General features: G+C 38.8%; 1 protein-coding gene and 1 long non-coding RNA gene across 2 annotated transcripts in view; one reads left to right on the forward strand and one right to left on the reverse strand.

Moving 5' to 3' along the window:
• LOC134675967 (uncharacterized) overlaps window positions 1-22,373 on the forward strand; it is a 60,738-nt gene extending 38,365 nt beyond the window's left edge. The window contains exon 2 of the long non-coding RNA XR_010099838.1: window positions 22,297-22,373. This is a non-coding gene — a long non-coding RNA (uncharacterized LOC134675967). The remainder of the gene's footprint in view (window positions 1-22,296) is intronic.
• Window positions 1,637-21,147, reverse strand: LOC134675892 (homeobox protein six1-like). The gene is made up of 7 exons (XM_063534227.1): window positions 20,949-21,147; window positions 11,882-11,993; window positions 10,110-10,548; window positions 9,309-9,466; window positions 8,181-8,310; window positions 6,479-6,601; window positions 1,637-1,821 (listed from the first exon to the last, which is right to left on the reverse strand). Exons 2-7 carry the CDS (start codon window positions 11,976-11,978, stop codon window positions 1,701-1,703), a joined length of 1,068 nt encoding a protein of 355 aa, XP_063390297.1. The 5' UTR covers window positions 11,979-11,993; window positions 20,949-21,147; the 3' UTR covers window positions 1,637-1,700.
• Window positions 22,374-27,255: the final 4,882 nt, after the last annotated feature.

Genomic DNA, 27,255 nt, shown 5'->3' on the forward strand with positions numbered 1-27,255 from the left:
ATACATGTAATCATTTGAAACATAAACAGCACCTTAAAGTTCACACAAATTATTAGATTTATAAGTGGCCAATTTCCACATTTTCCGTGGCTAATAAATTAAACCAAATATGGCAACAGAGAAAGGCGCGAAAAAAAATGTAGGTAGGTACAGTTAAGTATAAGTATGGATAAGTAACCACTTTTGTATGACAATGTGGGTACTCAAGTTGGGGCACTTACCTATGGTACCTACTAAATGTGAAGTCAGAGCCACGCCTATTTTTTTTGCCTTTTTTGTTGATATCAACATCTTGCCGTATTGAATACATATAAGGTCAATAACTAAAAACGTGTCGCGCACGGACAAAACAGTCTATTAATAATACATAATCAATACAGAATTTGTCTGATTAAAAATAATAAGAAATAAAAAAAATAAAATAAATAAAGTGAAGATCACCTAGTCAAAATAGACACGGAAGGCTGACCAATCTGACCATAGAGGGTCTACCGCAAAATTTCGATTTTCGAGGTACATACACCGCGTAGATTTTTGGCTAACCTTATTTGAGACGCTCAAAAGTCTATGATATCGTCAATTATTAAAAGCCATAACAGACGGCCGCACCGGACCGCGACCTTAGTGCGGTCAAAATATCCCTTTCTCGTTTTCAATCATAGCTGTGTCTTTAACGAACGTAAGGCAGAGCACCTTCCTTACGATCGGACAAGCCTTGGACCGGACCAAGGCCGCGGTCCAGGTACGCCCGTCTATTATAGCTTTAATGTTGCGGTCTCTACATTATTTTACATTCTCAAACAATTCCAATTTAAATGTTCTAGTCACATATAATATAATTCTAGCAATAAAAAGTATGTCAGAAAATATATAAACTTACAAGCTAACACTGGAAGGTACTAAATGAGGTAAAACATGAGAAATAGTAGGATATCAGATATAACTCTCTAATAATTAAATCAGTTCTATTACTTACTTAAATGAGTTAACAAAATAAAATCTTTTTGCTTAAAAACTAGTTTAAAATATTTACAACAACGCACTGGTTTTGCATTTTGACAAAGATTAAGGTGCGTCTCGATATTGCGCGGCGACCGCGCGAGCAATGTTCGACCGCGGCACACCTGCATTTTGGCACGCGCGCCAATTTCGACACCATCTAGAACTTATGCGCGGCGGCCGCGCGGCAGCCCGGTATCCATTGCGCGCGGCTGCAGCGCGCGCCAATGTTCGATAGCTTGCCGCGCAATATGGAGACGCGGCTTTAGATACAAAGATGTGAAAAAATGGAAATAGTTTGAGCTCGCTCCATTCGCGCACGAGGCGAATCGCGGCACGAGCCGCGAACGCGAGTGTGGAGCGGGCTTTGGATTGAAGCTACGTTTTAAGGCTTCTACAGACGTTGCAACAAATTGCATACGATTTTATATAGGTATACTCTGGCAGGCCAACTTCAACAGAAAAAGGCGCGGAATTCAAAATTTGTATGGGAGATCGATCCTTTCCATATGCCCCACAAAACGGTGGGTTTGCCAGAGTATAAGCGCAATGACAGGGATTTTGAGACGACATCTAGCTGTATGCCCCAATTGTGCCCCATTGCTAAAATAAGGGGCAAGTCCGCCTTGCGGAGTTACGGGCTGGCGTACTGTGCTGGTATCTCATCTCTCTGGTTATTTGAAACACTGTAGGATATCAACTTATGCCCCATTGCTCAGATAATGGGTAGGTTCTTGTAGCTGGTGGTAGTAGGAGTTGGGGAGCAGGGCCGGGGCAAGACCGCCTTGGGGGCCGGCGTACTGCGCTGGTACTAGCATCTCTCTGAAATAAAAATCAAATTGTTAGATTTATTTGCTCATCTAGTCATGACTACTAGCTCTACCACTCCTGAAGGGCTTTATAGACATTGCAACAAATCGCATGCAATTTAGTTATAATGTCGACTAAGCAGTTGTAACGAATTCAATCGATTAGTCCAGCGGTCGGCAACCTTTTAGCAGCCAAGGGCCACATAGTAGTTAACGGAGGTGACGCGGGCCGTACGGTACGTTTGTTAATATTTATGACTTTATGAGACATTGTCGTTTGTTATTAATTACATACAAAATAGCCAAGGCGGCACTCGGGCCGCAAGTGACTGGTTCACGAGCCGCATGCGGCCCGCGGGCCGCAGGTTGGGTTAGTCATTAGCATATACAGTCACCACCCCCCAATCCTGTGATTGTTATGCCATTTAGGGTTATTGCTAAATTGGAAATTCTATAGCGTAAGTATTGAACAACCAATTTAACTGGGGACAAAAGAGCTGGCAGCTTCCTCGCTCAACGCATAAGCGTTGCGATCCAGCGAGGAAATGCTGCCAGCATTCTTGGCACTATGCCCTAGGGGCCCTCTCTTGATATAGATTTTTAGGTTTAGTTTTAGTTTTGTATGTAGTTTTAATTTTAGGTTACTTTTTATTGTAAGTTTGGTGAAGGCAATGTACCTACTTATATTAATATGTATTCAATAAGAACTACTTGAATAAAAATACTGGGACCCTAAATGGCGCAACAATTACGGAGCGTGATGGTACATGTAACATGTAACATGTAACCTACATGTAACCTACATAAAAAAAACAATGGTAAGGTCTACCGAAATATACCTAAATATCCGATCTCTCGAAAAAGTTTGAACAAGATCGGCTCATTTTATACCTACTTCGTCAACTTTACCTACCAATAATTGCCAAAACCTGGCATTAATAATTGAATGCATATCGCTTAAAGTTTTACAGTTTGGCTACTTAATTAGCGTATCGAAATTCTACCTCTAAAAGGTACATGGCCCCAAAACGTTCAAATAAATAAAAGCGCTCAACGAAACGGCACGTCCCGAACATAAAATTCCGGTAGGTAACATAAATTATAAACAATACCCGAAAAAAACATTCGAGATTCAAAACTGACCAATGAGAGCCATTGCAAGTTCTTTTTTTTTCAGCCAGTCTGGTTTTGTTCTGTTTTAGGGGTCCGTACTTAAAAAGAACCTAGTTCTGTACTATGACCAGAAAAAGACGCGAAATTCAAGCCCGTGATGTGGTGTTTCATTAGGCCTTATTAAAATACATATAACCTCACCCCCCTTATTACCACCTCAATAAACCTCAATTTCCTACAACTATAGGTGGTGCGCTGACGTGCCCAAAATGCGCTCGAGTATTTAGCACTGGAGCTACCTACCTGTTACGACCACCGCCCTCCATCAAGCAACAGACCGAAACAGTTTGAGGCAATTCATAAAGCGCAAGTGGAGTCACGATCCTCAGCAATGGGGGAGCGATTAAGCACGATAAAAAAGATTTGGCACGAAGATAGAAGATTTACGTGAGCCACCTAAGGGAGCACCAGAGAGTGGATCAGCTACCTACACGCTACACTCTAATAACACGAATTAAAAATTGCCTACTCCAGAGCACACAGTCGCTGTGGCCGAAATCGGTCAGAAAGGTGTGTGCAAATCCATGTTTCAAATCGGAGACTTATAGTGAATCATTAAAGTTTAGTTACGAGTATTACTATTAGTCCACTTTTTTGTTTCACTGAATGCAAATAAAAATGTATTAATGATTTTACAGCTCCTTAACACTACAAATTTTATCGGTGCGGTGCGGCAAAGTTACTTAAATAAAGACCGTTTTTCAACTCTTTTTTATATTTCTCAAAATAAAGTCCAAAGCTACCGGTCTTTTCAGAAGCACATGTGGTCAACCAAACCCAAAGTGACTCCTTGATAAATGACTTGCCTTTTGAAACAATGGACATTGACTTAAAAAAAAAGTCATTTGGGGGCGGGAAAGTAATTTGTTACTAGAATTTAGTTTAAAGTTTAAACATGTGTTTGTTAATGAGGGTCACATTTACGTACCTACTTATTTCTTGTTTTTGAGCATTATCGATTTTATTTAACTCAACTGTCCAAAAAACATTAACAACATTAACATAAAGCCAACCACTGACTAACAGTCCGCCGGACGATATCGGCCGGTCAGTTGTTCGGAACTGTCAAATTTTTGTTCTAACTAACAGGCCGATATCGTCCGGCGACCTGTTAGTCAGTGGTCGGCTTAATAATAATTCACGATTTCTGGGTTCGTCCCATAGTAAAAGTTGCTCAGTAAATCTCAAAACCTCCCTGGCAACGGGAAAGCAGTTAATTGATAGCCACCCTGTATGAGAACCCCGGAATTTCGTCACAAAAGTTAAAAGTTAATAAAATCATAACTCGAAAACTACGAAAAATCTAGCATACATAGGGTATATTCTGATAGCCTACGACGTGAGCAATCTAAAAAAAATTTTGGACATCAAGGTTTGGACCACCCTGTGTGTATAAGGGATCTCTTCCAGCTAGAGGAGTCGTGGAATGTTAGGGCACCAATATTTTCACGACTCTTCCCTTTCCGCACAGACTCTAACCTTACTGCCGTATTCTAACTTCAAGATATTCACAAGAGACGACACATACTAGATCCATTCTAGATACGTTATAGTTTAGATATCAACTAGTTCTCTTTTGCAGCGCAATTCGGGCAACCAATGTCACTTTTACGTTAGATAGAGTAAGATATCTATTAGATGTGAATTGGATCTCTAAGTCATATCCTGTGGAAATCGTTCAAGAGTATCTCCAGAATCGCGCAAATGTCAAATTTGACAGTTAGAGTAGACCTAAGTGGAAAATTCTAATGAGTTAACATACAGAATATACTACGTACCTAAGTTTAGGTACTCAAGACCATAATAATTAATTGTAAGTAGACTAAACATTAACAATCTAGCTCGACTTCAAGCCCACCGCCATCATACAAACAGGTGGGTACAGGCAACGTCAAAAATATGTTTACACTTTTGCACCTTATGCCTTTGTAATAAGGCGAAAAATGTAAACATATCTTTGACGTCGACTGTACAATATTCATAATACATAGGTACTGGAACAAATTCTGTCACCAAAAACTTCGCCTTATCGATATTTCAAATTAAAATAATCAAAACAAAATACTGCACGCCCAAACAATCAACGAGACAATGAAATGTGAACTTTAACGCATGGGAATAAACTTCAAATTATCTCGTAGCGAACGCTATTGTATTTCATAAACATAACGTGTTTTGAAAGTGAAAAGGACACAAAAGGAGTCTGGAACTTTATCAAATTTAAACTCAAAGCAGTTGTGATAAGGTTGAATTTAGTATGATATTGGTTTGAACCTGTAGCATCGTTGTTTTTTTTAATGTTGAAGTGACCTCTACTTGGACCGACAAAGGATAACAAGGGAGCTTTCAAAGGAAGTCATAAATTTGACTTTATTTGTTTTTAACTTCTGTTTCAGGCAAATAATAGTTGGTGGCCGTTGAATTGACAACGCCGTTTCTAAACGGCGGAATCTTACAAAATGCCTGCGGCATATATTATAAGGTTTACTCAGGTAATTCCGAATGTCGAAAACTGTCGGATAATTCCGAAAAGAGACTTTTATTATGATGGAATTTAGGGTGATTTTCATCTGATTTTCGGAATTATCCGACATTCGTTGTTACCCGAATACACTTAGTTCGTTTTTTTTAGCATTAGAAAGAACTCCACAGAAGCAAGCGTGCAGTTTTTATCAGGCTCTTTAATTGTTAATAATTATTGAATTATCTAATGTAGCATGGTCAATACATATAATTTACTTCAAATTATTACCGCTATAAGTATCGGATTTGGAACCACACGCTTACTTCTGCGAAGTTCTTTCTAATGCTAAAAAAAACAAAATATAGACGAAGCTCTCAATACATTTTTGACTTCGAAAAATGTCACCTCATAATCAGTGGGATTACCAGTCCGCCGGACGATATCGGCCTGTCAGTTAAAAGCAAATTTTGACAGCTCCGAACAACTGACAGGCTGATATCGTCCGGTGAACTGGTAATCTGTGGGCCCCTTTAGGAAGCATTACAAAAGAGTAGCTCGCGACACAATTCCCGTAACCTGTCGCCTACCAAGCAGTCAAAAAATTCCGGAGAAAATCGGCTGTGACAGACGGACAGACAGACAGACGCACGAGTGATCCTATAAGGATTCCGTTTTTTCCTTTTGAGGTACGGAACCCTAAAAAAGCACCCTTATTATATCTAACCCGGCCGGAGATATCCGTCAATTATTCTGTACCCCGTATTTGTTACGGACGGAGATCTCCGGCCATTTTAACCCCAGTCCAAAAGCAGTTTTTTTTTAATGAAAATAACAGCTGCTTTTCACCTGCCAATTATCTCGGGTGCAAAAAAATCGTTACAAATACGGAGTGTCCGGCGCGTGTGACAGGGGCAACGAACCATTGGCCGGAGATCTCCGGCCTGGGTAGACGACAGAGTAAAGTCAATTTTGAGCTTCTAGTCAGATTTCTGTAGTTATTCTAGTTCTTTGGGTAAGGTAGCAAAATACTTACGGTCTGTTAATCTGCTGTGGTGTCCTATCTCGCTGCCGACGGTTCTTGAACCAGTTGGAGACTTGAGTGAGAGTCAGCCCCGTTTTGCGCGCCAAGGCCCTCTTCTCGTCTGGTGTTGGGTACCTGGCAAAATAGTTATTTATTATGGCTCCCCTACACGATGGGCCAGCGCCGGCCACTCCAAGGGACGCAGCCATGCGGTAGAATGAGATAGCAATATCACTTGCTCCCTCTAACGCATAAATGCGTCCCTTGGAGTGGCCGGCGTTGGCCCATCGTGTAGAGGAGCCATTATACAAGCAAGTTGTTGTTTACCTCGAGTGAATTAAAACCTGCAGGCGTATTATGGATTGCTTTATCCAGGAGATAAAATAACTGTCATTTTTTAACACCGCGGGATAGAAAGTGACGGACACCGTTTTATCACGCTGTCACGTAGACAAGAACGACCATCATATCCGTACTGAACAAGGAAAATTTTACCACGATCGTAACCTACGCAACTTAAAATTTGAGTCAAATTACTTTGCCCCACTTGTGGATAAAATACAACTTCCTCATCAGTTTTTAAAGGATAAAGAGAGCCTCGACTGGTTTTTTTTTTTTTTTTATTATGAATGGGCTTACTCATGGCCACAGACTAGCCGAGGCGTAGACGTGGCCTACGATGGAGCGAGCTCGCCCAGAAGGTGCCTGTTCACTCTTGATTTGAAGGTTGCCGGGTTATAAGAACACGGAAATATAGACGCCGGCAAGGAATTCCATTCCTTGGCAGTGCGCATAAGGAAAGTAGAAGCAAAGCGCTTCGTGCGAATTGGTGGAATATCTACCAAGTAAGGATGGAAACCGGCCGTGCGTCTAAAAGTCCGATGGTAGAATGGGGACGGTGGAATAAGCTCGTGTAGCTCTTGGGCACACTCCCCAAAGATAAAAACCGGGCAAGTGCGAGTTGGACTCGCGCACGAAGGGTTCCGTACCATGATACAAAAAAAAAAACAAAAAAAGCAAAAAAAAAACGGTCATCCATCCAAGTACTGACCACTCCCGACGTTGCTTAACTTTGGTCAAAAATCACGTTTGTTGTATGGGAGCCCCATTTAAATCTTTATTTTATTCTGTTTTTAGTATTTGTTGTTATAGCGACAACAGAAATACATCATCTGTGAAAATTTCAACCGTCTAGCTATCACGGTTCGTGAGATACAGCCTGGTGACAGACGGACGGACGGACGGACGGACGGACAGCGAAGTCTTAGTAATAGGGTCCCGTTTTACCCTTTGGGTACGGAACCCTAAAAATGAGGAAATTATATTTCAACGCTGATTTCTCGTAAATATTTAATAAAAATAATGTTATTCGTAAATACCATAACTGACTGGTACTTAACTGTACTGCCGTACTGATTAACTGGTAGAGAATGCTTTAAGCATCAAGTCTGCCTTTTGTACGATAAGTTTTTCTTATGTAAAATAAAGAATAAATAAATAGAATAGAATAGAAAATATTTATTTGGCGTAAAAAACATACATTAGGTAAGTACAACATAAAGTTAATAATTCAGTAAACATACACCAAATCCAAATACTTAGGATGCCGTTCAGCATAAGCAATGTCTGTAAGACACTGCGCTGGTTTTCAGGGCACCCAACAATACCCAAATAAATAACTTTAAAATTTAAACAAAATTATGTAGATTGTTACCTATTTCGGTAGTAGCATTCTTTCAACGCGTTCCTGCTTTTCTCTTTAAAGCAGTACACGGTTTCTTCGCCATCCCAGATCGTCTTTGGTAGCGGATATTTCTTCCTGAGCCTGTATTTGTCCACAGCACCTGTATAATACGCAATACATAGGTGAGATGATATATCGATTGCTCAGGCATGTGTGTGTGTGTGTGAGGTGTGTGTGTGATGTGTGTGTGATATGTGGTTAGTTCAGTCTAAAAATTCTGATTACCAAACCTAAAACAGCAAAATAATATAAAAACCGGGCAAGTGCGAGTCGGACTCGCGCACGAAGGGTTCCGTACTATTACGCAAAAATAGCAAAAAAATCACGTTTGTTGTATGGGAGCCCCTCTTAAATACATGTTTATATTATTCTGTTTCTAGTATTTGTTGTTATAGCGGCAACAGAAATACATCATCTATGAAAGTTTCAACTGTCTAGCTATCACGGTTCGTGAGATACAGCCGTGACAGATAGACGGACAGTGAAGTCTTAGTACCAACCGTACCCTATTACCTAGGGTGCCGTTTTGACCCTTTGGGTACCGGACCCTAAAAACGGTTAGGTACTTATTATTAATTTTATTAGAATTCTGTGGTCCGTCTTTCTTTCTGATACTTTTACACCTATTTAAAACAATGCGAGTAAAAGAGAGTTTAAAGATACTACTTTAAACCTTTCAAAACAAAGTTGAGAGTAATTATTATGTACTTATTATAGTCAAAGTTATGTCCTGGCAGATGTTGTCTAACGAAATTTGCTTCTTAAAAAACTTTCATTAACCTTTTCTACTTATATTTCGTCGGGTGACAAGCAAAAGTCACTAAGTAGTAATTACTATCAATAAATTAAAGTAACAATGCACTTTATTACACTTGTAACACGGTTTATTGTCCAATAATTTCAATGGTGTTAGTTAGTGACTTTTGCTTGTCACCCGACGATTTATGTATGTCCGTTTAAGCTCACTTTACACTTACTTGGCCACCATGGGCGTCGTATTTCCATAAGAATTTTACATTTCGTACTAAAGTACGACGAACTCTATCTAATTAAATAATTTGTATTGTAAGTAATTTGAAATATTCTCTATGGTCTTACCCAGTTTCCTTCCCCGAACTTTCTCAGCCTCCTTGTAGTGAGCCTTGAACCATAGAGTCTGTAGAGCGTTGTGGTGTTTTGGCGGGAAGGCGTGCGCCTCCAATATGGCGTATAGCTCTTGAAACGCTCCTCTATGGTACGCTACTAAAGCGCGGGCTCTGAAAATTTATTTTAGTTTAGATTTTAGCCCTGTATTTACAATATATCTTTACATGTGAAGCCTGATCAGAAACATATGATCACGCGCCATGTTGCGGAATTTCATTAGAACAAATTTTTTCATACTCTGAACTGTCACCCTATACTTACATGAGAATAACAGCGCCCTCTTGATAATTATCATATATTACTGGTCAGACTTTAGTTAAAAATATAATTACTAAAATGACTGCATTTTATTTAAGTGGGTTTATTTAAGATTCACCATATTTAGCGAGTTTACCATTTCCCCTATGCGATCAATCCTAAATTGGGGAATTTTTTTTCGGTCTCCCAAAGACAAGATATTTTTTTTTCTCCATTCAGTACGACCGACCTAATCACCTCGCATAATATGGCTAAAGCCTGAAAAAACACTATGATGTGGTGAGCGAACTTTTAAAATCCTTTTTAAGTAGCGTAATTGAATGTAGATACTGCATTTAACTAACTAGGTATTACATTTTGAGTAACATAGCAAGTTAAATACCGTTTTTTTTTATTACGACTCACAATATTCATCATATTTCCATGAAGACTTTCCCATTATCATGAAAACTGACCCCCACATCCTCCTATTCACACACTTCAAGGAAAACATACCTGAGTACTGTTTCGCTTCCACGAAGCAACTCACTCGGCGGCAAACTCCACAGAAACTCCGACAATTTCTCTATATCGCCCTTCTGCTGTAACGCCTCACACACACACTGGACTTGCTCGAAATTGAAGTTTAAACACCGTCTAGCATTCTCGTTTTCAGCGAAATACGACTGCGTTACTCTTTCCCTCTCTACTGGGACTTCGAAAGTTTGTTCCGTCATACGCAGCAGCGTTAGATTCGATTCGTTTTGAGCATAATTCATTTCCTCGTTGAAATTGGAACGCATGCGATCGTCGAATGTTTCGTCTTCGTTGTTTTTGAAGCGTTCGACCAGTTCTTTGAATTCGCGCACGTAGGGTAGTTTGGTTTCGTAGCAGTCACGGAATTTTTTGTTGCGTTGTGGGGTTAGGTAGTTGTCGAAGGCCATTTTGTTGGTGTCTAAAAGAAATTTGTCTCGTTAGACTAAAGGATGACTCACGTTAGACCGGGCCGTGTCCGGGCCGGAGCTTCCGGCGCATCGTTTTCTATGGAATGCATGACTTGATCGCCTGTCATGTCATAGAAAAGTAGGCGCCGGAAGCTCCGGCCCGGTCATTCTTAAATTGTTATCTACATTTTCAAGTAAAGATGAAGATGATCTAATATTCAACTAATAATCAGCCACGTCCAAGGTCGATGGGACGTGGGCATTAATAGTAACAACAAGCATAGCATACGTTTACTATACAGTAAGACCTTCGGAACGGAATATCATTCATTATATTCACCACCAGGTAAAGAAAAATATCTCGAAGAAATAGGTTTTTTGTTGCTGAATCTCGCTCCGGTTCAGTTCAACAGTTCGAAGCTTGGTTGTGATAGACAGTCGCTATACTCGCTATGAGTGCAAAGGACGCTAAAATCCACGATTTCCATCCGGTGGTCTCGATCTAAGAGGCACCCCACACTAGCGTCTTTTGAGTTTAGGCAGACGCCTAGACTAGACAGTCAGCACTATGGAAAATAGCGTCGCTGCGCAGTTGCGCCAACGCTGCGCCGAGCAGCAGCCATAGAATCGACTAGACGCCGACGCTCGGGACGTGTGACCCTATTAATGGCTCCTCTACATAATGGGCCATCATAATGACCCACTAAGATGGGTGTAGAGTGTGTAGTGGTGTCGGATGGCTTATGGCGCGGCGGGATGACGATGGGTTTGCCATGGTGTCGGTTATTCGTCCGCACATCAAAAATAGTGGGCCAGCGATAGCGCGTATGCATCTACATGTGGCCCATTCCATAGTGCGTGCTGTCGCTGGTCCAGCGCTGGACCACCGTGTAGAGGAGCCATAAAAGCAATGTTTGCATCAGCGTTGCTTCTTAACGAATAGTATGTTCATATTTCATATTTCATTTATTGCAGTCATGAACATAAATTACATAATATGATCTTACAGTTAAGTTGGCCAATTCATGACACCCTGTTAGGGCACACAATATTTCACTTACTAGCTAATACCTATTAAAACATTTCATCATAATCTATCGTATAATTAAGAGTGTGTAAAAAAAAAGTCTGATAATAGTACCTATAACATTGTAAAAGTCAATAAAGAATAAAATTAAAAAATAAAATAAATATTTAAAAATAAAATTTAAAATTTAAATTTAAATTTAAAAATTAAAAAAATAATAATTTAAAATTCAATGTCACAATAAATAAATAAGGTTAAAATGTTTAATTAAGTATTAGTGCTATTTTACATGTAAGAGAGAACCTATAAAATCTGACCTTTCTGGTTATCGAATGGGAACAGCGAAGTCTCAGATTCGTCCGTGTCGCTGGCGGGGCTGAGGCAGCTTCCGCACTCCATGGCTGTGGATTTCATCCCCGAGCGAGATTACTGTTACAAAAAAAGAGATTTATTAAAACCTAAAGCCTGGCAGCGCGATTATTAAAAGCATATGCAGTGCTTTTAAAACAATGACCACCCAAGTAGCACAGATTAGCTGTATAGCAGCCGCATAATGAAGTACGAATACGCTTGAAGCTGGAATAAAAAAGCTGCATAAGAGCTGTATAAGCCTCTTTTCAGCTTTTATAACTCTTAAATGGGCACAAATTATGCAGCCTTAAGTTCACATAGCTGTTTAAGAGCATTGTAGCAGCAATTTAATGGAATTATAAGGGGTAACAGGAGTTATAAGAGGTGTATATTGACTGGGTAAGACCCCACCAGTTACCCTTTATTCAGTTAATATGTCACATGTGCGCCCTAATACCGGGAAAGATTGACGTTGGGCTGAATAAAAGATAATTATTAACATACTTTTACACCACTGCCTTAAAAAACATATTTATATTGAAGCAAAAACCTTTAGCGCAACAACACCATAAGTCATTTTGTTAAAGTGTTTAGTTAAATGTTAGTACATGATCTTTTATATATTAATGTGAGAAAGATGTTTGGGAATGCAAGTTTATTGACATTATATATATACATTATCTAAGAAAATTTCAATGCGCCACGAGAATAATCAGGATTTATCTAAATTAATGATATAAATAAGCTATTGTGTAAAAACTATTTTAGTGGTTTGGACGGAATTATGAGATAAAAAGTTAATAATACGTTATAGGAAGTGCTAAACTAGTGATTTAGGTTAAGAACTCATGCACAAAACGTTATTGTTGCCCTTAAAAGTTGGAAAAGTAATTTAAATTTTGTAGGTTATATACAATAAAATGGCGGTCAATGTTAAAAAGCAACGTGATCCGTTAAAATTCTAATATGCAGCATACGACTGTTATATATCTGATTAAGATACTTAAGTGAACCACTATAAAGTCCAAGTCGTTCTTTCGATACACTAGTGAACCTCTAAACAGTTATAAGGTATCTTGTGAACGTTTAAATAGCCGCTATACACACAGTCTCAATGGTAGTATAATAGGCTGCTTAGCGGTAAACATGTTCAGCGCTAAGCCGTATTATGCGCCACATGTGTTCGATTATACGTCTATTGGTTTCATAACAGTTCACTCGTTCTCCCTTATAATAAGTCAGCAAAATAAAAGCTGCTTTAGCGGCAAACATCTTCAGTGATAAGCAGTATTATGCGCCACATGTGTTTCATTTATAGGTCTATTGGCTTCATATTAGTTCACTCGTGCTCCCTTAAAAGTCAGCGTAATAAAAGCTGCTTAGCGGTAAACCCGTAAACATGTTCAGCGATAAGCTGTATTATGCGCCACGTATGTTCCATTATACGTCTATTGGCTTCATAATAGTTCATTCGTGCTTCCTTAAAAAGTCAGCGTAATAAAAGCTGCTTAGCGGTAAACACGTTCAGCGATAAGCTGTATTATGCGCCACAGGTGTTCCATTATGCGTCTATTGGCTTCATATTAGTTCACTCGTGGTCCCTTAAAAGTCAGCGTAATAAAAGCTGCTTAGCGGTAAACATGTTAAGCGAAAAGCTGTATAATGTGCCACATGTTTTCCATTATACGTCTATTAGCTTCATAATAGTTCACTTGTGCTCCCTTAATAAGTCAACGTAATAAAAGTCCACAATTACCTCCTTATACAGCACATGGCGTAATTTTATCCACTAAACAGACCTTATAACGGTTAAAGCATTTGATAACCCTTAAAGCTGTATAGGTTCGTAGCAAATATACCTTTATATCACTCTTTGCGTATTAATGGTAGTTTTCAGAGCCGTAATGCAGCTTTTAATCAGCCCTAAGCTATATAAATATCACTGAAATCTATTATACAGCTGTAGGACCACCAGTGTGCTGTTATAAGTGTCTTAATACGCACAGAGCGTTAGATAGAACTAAAAGTGAGTAGTTATAGAGCTATCTGTGCTACTTGGGCAGTGATCGTACATTTTCCAGCATTTTTAATGCAGCGGAGTGGTGTTAACGGAATTGGTATAAATAATTTCAACCCTAATGATTAATTAGCGTTAATTATGTTAATATTTACCTTAATTTACTATTTCAGTTGAAATTATCTATACCAATTCCGTTAACACCACTCTGCTGCATCAAAAATGCTGGAAAATGTACGATGTCTGATAATTAGGTACTGATTAGATAACTGGGTAGTTATAAGATTTATTAATGAAAGCATAACAGTATTAATTAATAAATAAACTAAACATTAAAATTAAAACTAAACTCTAAGAACTATATACAAATATTTAGAGGTAAAAAATGGGAGCTAGTAGGGTGCCCAGAAGGCTGGTGGCGTTGCCGCGCTGAATGGCAATGCCAATTCGCTGGGCAAGGAAGTAAGTGAAGTATCCAGCCCTCTGGTCACCCGCAGCATCAGTAAGACGCTTCACTAGCTCCCTTAGATAATTACTTTAGGGTTAATTGATGGAAACATTTTGTTTTTGATCTCAGGTGATTCAGACCGGTATTTAATTTTAGTATATTACGCTAAATGTAACTTTACGGAAGCCATTTTCAATGTTATAGCGACAAAAACTAGGCTGTAACCATCGCCAGGTTTGGAACAATCGATAACTTCAGTGCGCATCAAGAACCTAAAGTAAAAAGCGACGTGACTTTTTCACCACACCAACTTACTACCTTAACATTACAAATATCACCTTAATTATAGTTCGTTTTTGTTAGCATTAGAAAAAAGGTAAACAATCTTGAAGAGTCTTTTAATTGAAAAACACTTTTTAAATATAATAAGTCACAGCAAATATGTAACAATTATGAATCTAATATGATTATTTATATTCTTCTGCTTTCATAAGTAATAGTTACTGATTTTTTAAGGCGTTTTTCAATTAAAAGACTTGTCAAGATCGCTTACCTTCTTTCTAATGCTAAAAAACCGGGCAAGTGCGAGTCGGACTCGCGCACGAAGGGTTCCGTACCATAATGCAAAAAAAAAAAAACAAAAAAAGCAAAAAAAAACGGTCACCCATCCAAGTACTGACCACTCCCGACATTGCTTAACTTTGGTCTAAAATCACGTTTGTTGTATGGGAGCCCCATTTAAATCTTTATTTTATTCTGTTTTTAGTATTTGTTGTTATAGCGGCAACAGAAATACATCATCTGTGAAAATTTCAACTGTCTAGCTATCACGGTTCGTGAGATACAGCCTGGTGACAGACGGACGGACGGACGGACAGCGAAGTCTTAGTAATAGGGTCCCGTTTTACCCTTTGGGTACGGAACCCTAAAAAACGAACTAAGTATGATTAATGACGAAACGAAAGTGCTAAAAATTTGAATCAAATCACTTTGTAAAGCGAAAAAAGAGGATAAAATGCAAATTTTCCCACTGTATTCAAAAAATAAAACGAGCTTTTCCGAGCGGGTGTAGTAAAAAAATCCGTAGCCCATATCTACACCAACACTGTAGCCAACCAAACAACAAAGGAGCATTCCATGAAATTGTCTACCATTGTCCCGTACAAATGCGAAGTTTCTGAAGATTTAAAGGTATAAGAGTTTCCTTTTCTATGACAAATGGTAAAAAATATGCACAGAAAAATAATCGCCTGCTTTAAATGCCGAGAAAAAAGGCGCAACACAGGAAATACAATGCGTTTGTACGGGACAGCCCGTGGAATTCTCCAAACCGTGTGAATAAAGACAACCTAATTCATAAAACTGACCGAATTCTGTGTAAAAACACACGCGCTCCAAGTCAAAATATGAACTGAAAAGTGAAAATATTCGGTAGCCACGTAAAATACCAGTATGTTGCCAAAACATCATAGGATGTCTATACTTTCATATTCATAACTGAATGGTAAGTAATTCGAAGAGGATATTCAATTTAAATAAACAAATGATTTTACACTGGTTTCGTTCATACGCGGCAAGCTAGAGATACTAAAGAGCTGTGGAATGTGTTATTTTGTGTGGGAATTTACATGGAAATATACGTTGTATTCATTGATTTTAGTGTAGTAATAACGATATACTGCTGTTTTCCGAAAACCCTACTCAACTAAATGCAATGATAAATGAACTCGAAATAACGAGCAAAAAAGCAGGCCTTGAAATGAATCTCGAGAAAACGAAAGTAATGACCAATCATAACCCGTCTACTATTCTAGTTAATAACACACCGCTGGAATATGTTAATGATTATATCTATCTCGGAAAACTAATATCATTGAAATCTGAAAGAAACACAGAGGAAGTGAATCGTAGGATAGCTATCACATGGAAGAAGTTTTGGGCACACAAGGAAATACTGAAAGCACGAAAATTACCTACTACAACAAAGAAAGTTGTAATGGATACTTCCATCCTTCCTTGCCTGACTTATGGCTGTCAAACCTGGATATTTGACCACAAAACTAAAGCACAAATCCAAATTACACAAAGAAAAATGGAAAGAAGTTGTTTAGGCATCAAGCTCAGAGATAGAATAAGAAACACCGAAATACGTAAAAGAACTAACTTTAAAGATGCTCTACATTTTTCTCAAAGCTTGAAGTGGAAATGGGCCGGCCATATTGCAAGATATAGCGATGACAGGTGGACATCAACTGCAACAAAATGGGCAGGACCTCATGGCTCTAGGGGCAAAGGACGGCCAAATAACAGGTGGCAGGATGAAATAGTCTCAATTGCGGGCCAAAATTGGATAAATGCGGCAAAAAATAGAGACAAATGGAATTCTTTGGAGGAGGCTTTTACCCGAAGGGGGTCCATATAATATAAGTTACCTACCTAATTTTTGTAATTAATATTAGTTAACTAATTCAATTATTGCATGAAAATCTATTGTTAAAATTCAACTTCTGCACGACATTCAAACGTACTAATATTTATCTTATGTTAATGATTTATTTTTAATTGTCTCAATTGTAACTTATTATTTTTATGGAATAAATAAAGCTTTTTATTATTATTTGTATCTCCGTTTTAAAACTCTCGGGTCTTTCGAGCCCGGTCATTTATAAGGCGTGCGTGGGGATATGGATCCAACACGTAGAGGCCGTTTGGAGAGATTTGATGTCATGTAGAACGCCTGCTGGAACCCATTCACGGGTACATCAATAAATACCCGTGAACCGGTTTCAGCAGGCATTGGAAGCTATTGTAAAGAATATGGTCAGAATACTGGTCTATGGTTTAAGTTTGGGTGGAAAAAAGACTGGGCTATTGCAAAGAAGTCCGGACACCTGCCATAACATTGCTTACACAAGTTATCGAGACAGGTGGTGACTCGCCACTCGTTAGATGGGCACCTGATGCGCCATCGTAAAGACGGCCAGGTGCAACACCGGCGTGAGCGGCTCAGGGGTGTCGAGAGGTGGTGCTGCGCTTTCTCCGAAGTTACTCGCGGCGTTATGCCCTTTAACACTTCCACCCCTGGAGCATATAGCTCTAGCGACTCCTCTCTGGACGGCCAATGAAGGCGAGCCAGAGCTGAGAGTCCTGCGGGTCCCCTTGGGGTCCACTCCGACCGACGAAGACACGCCGGAGACGGAGACCCTGACCGACTCTCGGGAGCACTCGGGTCCGTGGGGTCGTTACTCCCCAACAGCTCGCCACAAGCTGCCCTGCGGGCTTATTATTATTATTATTATATAATAATGGTCACTAAATACACCATAATTTGTATGTATATATGTAGAGGCCGATTTCATTCTTTAATATTTTAAAAATGAATGATGAAACTAAAAAACAAATTAAAATGATTGAATTACACAAATATGTATTACAGAGAAAGTAAGAAACTCTTTCAGACACCCTTCCGCAGTGTTCGCACTTTTCCAAGTAGGTAAAGCAAAGAAAACCAATACTTTAATTAGGTTAGGTAGGTAAGGTACGTTTTTTAAAGATTGACAATCCTTTTGTGAAATTCTTAGTGTTAAATTTGATCTGTATAATAATCCAATCTTATTAATTATGGAATAATATTAACATCAATAAATTGTTCTGATAATTAGATTAAGATTAATTACGATTCATAAGAGTTTGTTGGTACGGGAAAAACATTTATTACATTAAATAATACAATTTTAAACGTATTTAAAAACAGTTGTGCGGTAGAAAGAAGAGAAATCTAATCTTCAAGGATGGGTATTCCACAGCCGTCTTCAGATCCAAATCTTTCTATATTTCTTCTCGTTCCTCTAATTCTTAGAGAGACCGCCCTGATGATAGAGAGCTTGTTGCTAATAGGCCTACATGAATAAAGTATATTTTGAGTTTGAGTTTGAGTTTGTTATTTCCAGAATAGGCACTTTGCCCCCGTGGTTGCACTTGCCCCGATAAACCTTATGTTAGACATTTGTTTTATAAAATAATACAAAGTATAAAGGATTAAACCCTTCTGGATTAAAACCTATTTTCGTTACGTAAACTCTACATCTTATCTACCTACCTAACACACAAATATGTAACACAAACTATACTCTGTATCTTTCAATAATTTGTACATTTTCAGGTAGTTATAACATTTATTGATTAACCAACCACATACAAAACCACACGGTACAGGAATTACGAAGTCGTGTTAATTTTGCCCTCGCCGGCTTCGGCCTTCAATTCACGCTCGTTCGTAAGTTTTTGTTTACCGCCCTTAATATACAGTTTTTGATTTTAAAGGCCTTCTACTCTAGCCTAAGTTCGTAATGACCCTGCCTACGTAACTGGATGTCCTGAGTTATTTTTAGGGTTCTGCATTTTATTTAAGCATCGCTCCGAGTCGCTTCTAAAGCATAGGATCGAACGCGGAAGTGCTGCGAGCGTTGTATTGACCTTTAAGTTGACTGACGCTAGACCGGGCCGGGCCCGGGCCGAGGCGTCCAACATGTCATTTTCTATGACGGCTGATCAGTACTCACGTGCATTCATTCCATAGAAAACGAAGCGCCGGAAGCTCCGGCCCGGCCCCGGCTCGGTCTAGCGTGAGTCATCCTTTATACATGTACTTTGTATTGTTATATTGAAATCTTTGCACCGGAAGCGCCCATGAGTGATTTTTTTGTTTAATTGAAACTAATATAATAACTACTTTCATGCGGTTTTCATTAATATAGTGATTCTTGAGGATGGTTTAGGTGTACTTATATTTTGTTAAGAGCCAACAGGAGTGGTCATTTCTCCATACAAACGTACTCGACTGTTTCCTCCGTGGGTTTTGATGCTAGAGCAATTATTTTTTCAACACAGATTAATATTGTCAATATCTGTGTCGGACCGTTTTGCTTTTTGTGATATTTTTGTTTTTTAAGGCGCTAGAGCCCTTCAAAAATGGCCAAAATGGCCTCATTGACTATGCCGCATTGAGAGGCGTAGTATTCAAAACTGATATCAATTAGCCAAAAAAGCAAAACGGTCCGACACAGATAATTTCATAATCAATTATATTTCCAAATTTGGTTACGATTGGTTAAGTTTTGGAGGAGGAAACAGTCGAGTACGAAACCTTGATTTTTGAGGTTTTTACGCAGGATTTTTTGCCTTGTCCTTATCGCACTAGTTTTAGGAGCCGCTTCCGTTAGCGAGACGGGTATATTTGGGTCAAAAAGATCACTGTGTTACGTTCTTTCCTGTAGACATACACAAGAGTTAAGGGCTATAAAGGTTAATTTTCTTATTTAACCTTTACCCACGTAAAAAGGTCCTCCTTTTATTTACGGAACTATGATAAAATCATTACTTACATTGCCTACAAGCTGTTAACTATTGCCCAGAGGAGAGAAAAATGTACAGTTCGCGCAAACACGCTAGTTTTCTCTCCTGTAGGCAATAGTTAACAGCTTGTGGGCATGTAAGTAATGATTTTATCATAGTTCTGTAAATTGAAGGAGGACCTTTTTACGTGGATAAGGGTTAAATAAGAAAATTAATCTTTCTAGCCCTTAACTCTTGTGTATGTCTACAGGAAAGAACGTAACGCAGTGATCTTTTTGACCCATTTACCTAAAATATTTAAAACTCAGCTCCTGTTTCATCTTAAGCTTTTGTGTAAGCCGCGCGAAGACGGGGTGGGTCGCTAGTTCTATTCTATTCTATCAATGCAAAGGTGATAGTTATCGTAGATTTCGTCCAGATTAGGACCAAAATATTAGATTGTGGGACGAGAGGTAAATAAAAAAAACCGGGCAAGTGCGAGTCGGACTCGCGCACGAAGGGTTCCGTACCATAATGCAAAAAAAAAAACAAAAAAAAAAGCAAAAAAGAAAACGGTCACCCATCCAAGTACTGACCACTCCCGACGTTGCTTAACTTTGGTCAAAAATCACGTTTGTTGTATGGGAGCCCCATTTAAATCTTTATTTAATTCTGTTTTAGTATTTGTTGTTATAGCGGCAACAGAAATACATCATCTGTGAAAATTTCAACTGTCTAGCTATCACGGTTCGTGAGATACAGCCTGGTGACAGACGGACGGACGGACGGACGGACAGCGAAGTCTTAGTAATAGGGTCCCGTTTTACCCTTTGGGTACGGAACCCTAAAAAAGCTTTTCATGGTGCAAATTCAGAAACGTGTAAAAACCGTCGAAGGTACAATTCTTTTAAATGCGGTAGCGACCAATAAAACATAATTAATTTTGATATGATAATAACGACAAAAATTAAGCAGTAACAGTATTTTTATTTTGTTCTTTTTTGTTTTAAAATATTATAAGTGTACCTGTAACATTTATGATAAAATTTAATTGAAGCTCCAAGTAGAGATCTAAATAGTACCTACCTATCTAGATATCTCCATGACGTATTATAAACAAATATATTCCTAATTATTATTTTAGCTTTTAAATTACAAAAAAATATAACTTGCTAATTATCTATGAAAAAACCTTATTAAATAAACCCCAAATTTAAATAAAAAACAATCTCACCTCAAACACTATTATTATCTTGCACAAACTCACAAACACTTTTCAACACAAAAATAACTGTCACACACCCTCGCACGGCGAGCACTAAGGGTCATATGACAAGGTGTAGGCTTTCAAAGTGCGCGAGCGAGACGGCAAGAGCGGGGCGGGGCCTTGCTGGCTGAATGCGCGTTGAAAAATAAACTTTTTTTTAATTGACCTCTATGGTCCCGCCTCGCGCCTTTTTGGAGAGAACTGGCCAGTTTGACCGACAAATATCGGTTCAAAGATTCATATTTTTTTGAACAATGTTTTATAGGGTTTTTGACTATTATTTAAAATAAATTATTTTACACCATGTATAAAATAAAGCATCAGATGATTAATACAGAAACGTAGACACCAGTTATTTTTAGACACAATTTCTATTTTAAAACCCTTATGAAACTATAAAGAGTAGGTAAGTTGATTGTGACGTCACATGCTAGTGTTTCATATAAATTCCAATATCTGGGAGACCGAGCTTTGCTCGGAAAACATATAATAACTCAAAAATGCGCGTTTTCCCAGAGATATGACCTAGCTAAATCGATTTATCGCCCCCAAAAACCCCCATATCGCAAATTTCATCGAAATCGTTAGAGCCGTTTCCGAGATCCCCAAAATATAATTATATACATATAACTTACTTACTTGACTTACTACTACTACTACTAAAGGTATTAGATAGATAGTAGCAAAATCGTTTTGACAGTTCGAAAAAAGGAACTGATTTTAATAGTAGTCAAATACCCTCGCACAACATATCAGCATTGCGATACAGCGAGGAAATGCCGCCAGCATCCTTGGTACAAAGCCTCAAAGGCCTATTTTAGGTTTAAGCTAGTTATTAATTTCGTTTAGTAGTACCACTATATATATCTTTTTTTTTTTATTATGAATGGGCTTACTCATGGCCACAGACTAGCCGAGGCGTAGACGTGGCCTACGATAGAGCGAGCTCGCCCAGAAGGTGCCTGTTCACTCTTGATTTGAAGGTTGCCGGGTTATAAGAACACGGAAATATAGACGCCGGCAAGGAATTCCATTCCTTGGCAGTGCATTCTTGTATGTTAGTTACAATAATTTGATTTGTACTGTTAATTTGTATTATTTAGATAACAACGGTTTTGCTCACTTTAATTTTTAGTCGCTATTGGCGACATGTTTAAAATATGTCTCACAAAAGTTTAATTTCGAGAATTTGATTTGTGTTGCATATTTCATCTCGAAGTCTATGATTGACCCAATGGTTGACCGCCTTAACCACGAGCGCAGCGAGAATTTGAATGTGGAGTCTTAAGCGTTGCGAGGGTTTCAAGGCACGAAGGTTAAACAAACTTTGCTGCCGAGTGAAACACAACATTTTTCAATGCACCAATGCGAGGAAAATACTAACTAAAATATTACACATTTAATCTAAATCTCCTAAATATTTCTATTACATTAATATCAAAATTTATTAAATACTTATAAGTGAAAATCATCACTTAAAAGTCAATTCCACCAGCCAACCTGAGGAAACAACACATTTGCTACTTTATCGCCCTAGTGCGGTAAATGACATAATACGTGCATATGCGGGCCATATCACTACACCTTATAAAACAAAGTCCCCCGCCGCGTCTGTCTGTGTGTTTGTTTGCGATAAACTCAAAAACTATACTGAACGGATTATCATGCGGTTTTCTATAGAGTGATTCTTGAGGAAGGTTTAGGTGTGTAATTTGTGAACCCGTGCGAATCCGGGGCGGGTCGCTAGTGTACTGTAAAACACAATACACGTGCGAAAAGATAATTCGCAACTCGTGTCGATTTGAAACGCGACCGAAGGGAGTCAATTTATCGCCACTCGTTGCGAGTTTCCTGCTTTTCGCACTTGTATCGTAAATAACGCCTGAATTTCCAGTTCGTTCTGTAGAACAGTTTGTTTGCATCATGCCGGTGTCGAGTTTACGTAACAGGCTGCTACGTGGAAGCGCCTGAGAGCGAATAAAGCAATGTGTTATACGAAACTACGTGCACTTCAGGAATTTAAAGTGGAAAATACCTACCTTAAAGTCGGGTTACTTTAGCCCTGGAGGGTAACTTTAGCCAACATTTGCTCGGCCCAGGTTATATGTGACGTCACACGTACCTTATGGCGGTTGGCGTTTACGCTATTATTAACGCCGCTCCAATATTATTGCGGCGCTATGCGACATGCGACGTAAGCGCCAGCCGCCATAAGGTAGTAAGTACCTTTTGCCGTAGAACGTCACATATTATTGCACTATAATTATGGAAATATACCATGAGGTTGGTTTTAGCTAACCTTTGACGTTTATATGTTTTTTATTAGACCCTTTTAAATGAGTTTTTGTGTGGGTCAAAGTTACCCTCAATTGGGTCATAGTATCCCGAGTTTACGGTATACATGGTCTTCTTCTTAGTCGGCGTCTTCATTGCTAAAGATCGTGTCGAGTTTGAAGAGTTTCCTGCGCGATGTCACGCTTTTCCAAGTGTTCCTGTGTCCACAGCGATCTTAAGACAAGGAAACAGTCGAGTACGTTTGTATGGAGAAATGACCACTCCTGTTGGCTCTTAATAGTAGCAACCAAGGGCTCAACATAAAGGTAGACTACACGGGGTAGCAAGATATCACTCATATCTTAATCTGACGCGCTCGAGTAAACACAAAAATCCCCTCTTGGGCTCCCCTACTATAGCTTCAGGTATTGGCAAGTCGGTGATGGTAGGCGTGGCTCACTCCGCGATTTCGTCGCTTTGCTACAGGTAGCTAAAAGTACATCCGTTCGACCCCAATTTTGGGGTTTACCATAAGCCGCGCGTGGCGCTGTCGCCACCTAGCGGCCATATCTGTGCTGATCGTGATAGAGGCGTTTTGTTAGAGAGTGAGTCTTCTGTACCTAGTACTATTATTTATTCTGTGGTGATGGTAGGTAGGTGGACCACCGGGTAGGCGATCGACCGCGTCCTCTTTCCCCTTTGACCTTACCAACTACCATCAGCTTTTCTAATATATCCGGGTCCCTATACATGGTATGGTGGGGTTATTTGGGTATTGAAGAAGTCATACTGCTGTATTCGAACTTTAAGATATTTACAAGAAAGGACAAGTTCTAGATCCATTCTAGATACGTTATAGTTTAATTAGATATCAACTAGTTCTCTTTTGCAGCGCAATTCGGGCAACCAATGTCACTTTCACGTTAGATAGAGTAAGATATCTATTAGATGTGAATTGGATTTCTAAGTTATATTTATATCCTGTGGAAATCGTTCAAGAGTATCTCCAGAATCGCGCAAATGTCAAATTTGACAGGTTAGATCTTAAACATATCGTTATTGTATCTTGGTGATGTCTAAAAGATATCTAATAGATGTCTATTTCAAAATCCGAATCGGGCCCAATAATATTTACATGTAATGGTTAGGCTAGGTTAGGAAAATTAGTTACTACCTAGTGAAACCTGGCGTGAATCCGCACAGGACCGGGTAAAATGGCGTGCAGTGTCCGAGGACTCATTTTATGTCGTTCGACACAAATACATAATTCATTTATTCATTTATTCGTCATAATTACTGGCATTTTAAACCTTAATAAATCGTAAATATACTTCACGCCATACGTCGTACATAAGTTAGGTACCTATTTAAATAAGTAGGTATTGTTTATAAGCATTTTTTTCTATTTCGAAATATTACACGTTTTACGTTTACGGAGTTATTTTCTTTATGAATGAATTTGTTTACGTTGTTATTAAGGTTAAAGAAGTGAATGAACTGCACTTGTTTACTTTTAATTTTGACCTAGATTTAAATTTGTGGAATATTACTAGGTACCTAGTTTAAAAGAGAACAAATTATGACGCTAAGTTAGAAAATAGGTAGTTAAGTTCAGAACTAAGCAGCGATATTTTGGTAACATTTTTATGTTTTAAGAATTTAGGCCTTTAAAATTTGGGTATTATTTTCGTAATACCCAAAATTTGTCTGCGTGGAGTGATGATGATTGTCAATAATAAACCGGACGAGTGCGAGTCGGACTCGCCCACCGAGGGTTCCGTACTTTTTACTATGTATTTGTTGTTATAGCGGCAACAGAAATACATTTGTGAAAATTTCAACTGTCTAGGTTCATCAAGTCCACCACGGTTCATGAGATACTGCCTGGTGACAGACAGACGGACAGACTCTTAGTAATAGGGTCCCGTTTTTACCCTTTGCGTACGGAACCCTAAAAACTGTCCTACGTATGTCCTTCCCCGGTCTTCAAACTGTTTCCATACCAAATTCTATTAAAATCGATTCAGTTTTAAGCGTGAAGAGGTAACAGACAGACAGTCATACTTATTTTGGCATTTATAATATTAAGTATACTTCGTTTTTTTAGCATTAGAAATTAGGTAAACAATCTTGATGTGTCTCCTAATTGAAAAACACATTTTAAAAATAAGTTACGGCAAATATGTAACAATTATGAATCTAATACGATCATTTATATTCTTCTGCTTTCATAAGTAATAGTTTTATATTTTTATAAAGCGTTTTTCAATTAAAAGACATGTCAAGATCGCTTACCTTCTTGCAAGTTCTTTCTAATGCTAAAAAAACGAACTATAGGTAATAAGAGCATTCCACGCGGGCTGTTCCGTACAAACGAATTTTATTTCCTGTGTTGAGACTTCTTTTTTCGGCATTTAAAGCAAGCGATTATTTTTCTGTGCATATTTTAGACGATTTGTCGTAGAAAAGAAAACTCTTAAAATAATCTGCAAATCTTTAGAAAATTTACGTTTGTACGGGAAAAATGGTAGGCATGGAATGTTCCAATACAGCTAGATTCCACATATAGATAGTGGAATCTGCAACTACATTACACACCTACCTAATGACGTCGTGTATTGATATTTAGTAGGTATTATAGTTATTGTATCTTGTAAACAAGTCGGTTTTCCGTTTCTTGTGCTTATATAATTTTGCTTCGTTTTTATTTTAGTTATGTAGGTATCCGCGTTCAAATATCAAAGAACTTGCGACGGTCATATGACACTGCAGTTTTGCTTCGTAATACTTATGTTTTGATGAAAATGCAGTCGTTTTAGGTAAGTAGGTAGCTATAGGTAGGTACATTTATTTTTACACATTTTTTATCTTAAGATAGTAATTAATGGTACCTACCTATGTACCTCTACCTGAATAACATCCAGTAAATATAATACGTACTTTAGGTTTAGAAGCCATAAGCTAAGGCCTCTACTTAACGCTAAAATTAGCGTCTAAGCTAACTTTGCACCGAATTCAAGAACGAAATAAATGATTGTCATTATTAAATGTCGCATTTACATAGAAATTTGACATTAATGATTGCTGCGCACACGCTTGGTCCAACTCTAACTGCCTTCATCATCATCATCATCATCTCAGCCATAAGGCGTCCACTGCTGAACATAGGCCTCCTATGGACCTCCACTCGTACCGGTTGGAAGTGACTGCCTTCACACTGTTTTATTCATCTACTCGTATTATACCCACACTTAACACATGTCTTTTTCCTGTCTTTCTCGTTTAAGGCCCCGTGGGTTCAGGGTCTTCTCTCACTCACACTGAGCTTAAGCGAGAGCGAAACGGCCGTGCGTGCCCGGGAGCGCAACTATCTTGTTTTTGATTGTTATTTTATGATTTCGATCAAAAATAAAATTACGCATTTTTAGGAGCAATTTTCACATTTTAAGCTCTATGTCTAGTGCATATTGTTACAAATTTTAAATAAAATAAATTCACGATACACCCGTCTACAAATATAAGCCGGAGCTACCGGCGCATCGTTTTCTGTGGAAAGCATCACGCGATCGCCTATCATGTCACAGAATAGTAAGCTCCGGAAGCTCCGGCCCGGACACGGCCCGGTCTAACGTGAGTAGTCCTTTTATATATGCTGGCTAAACCAACTGCACCTTAAGGGCCACCCCACATTTAGCGTCTTTCGAGCGTCGGCGTCTGGTCAGCGCTATGGAAAATGACGTCGCTGCGCAGTTACGTCGACGTTGCGTCGAACAGCGGCCATAGAGTTGTAGACGCCGACGCTCAAAAGACGCTAGATGTGGGGTGGCCCTAAATTAGCCACATCTAAAGCGGCCTTTATGAAGATGGCGCCTGCCCAAATCCGCTTGTGCCACCCGCGGCGTCGCTCCTTTTCGATCAGCCCGCGTGCCGCTGTGTTATGTCAACAATTATTTTATATGGGAACCACTTGACACCTATTAATACCTGTCGATACGATAAG

Source organism: Cydia fagiglandana, chromosome 23 (genome assembly GCF_963556715.1).
Source record: "Cydia fagiglandana chromosome 23, ilCydFagi1.1, whole genome shotgun sequence".
Taxonomy (NCBI): domain Eukaryota; kingdom Metazoa; phylum Arthropoda; class Insecta; order Lepidoptera; family Tortricidae; genus Cydia; species Cydia fagiglandana.

Coding starts and splice junctions, on each gene's coding strand:
- LOC134675892 (XM_063534227.1), bottom strand. CDS start 11,978: ATGAAATCCACAGCCATGGAGTGCGGAAGCTGCCTCAGCCCCGCCAGC. Junction 8,311..9,308: donor AGTTCGGGGAAGGAAACTGG/GTAAGACCATAG, acceptor CGTATTATACAG/GTGCTGTGGACAAATACAGG. Junction 6,602..8,180: donor GAATGCTACTACCGAAATAG/GTAACAATCTAC, acceptor CTATTTTGCCAG/GTACCCAACACCAGACGAGA.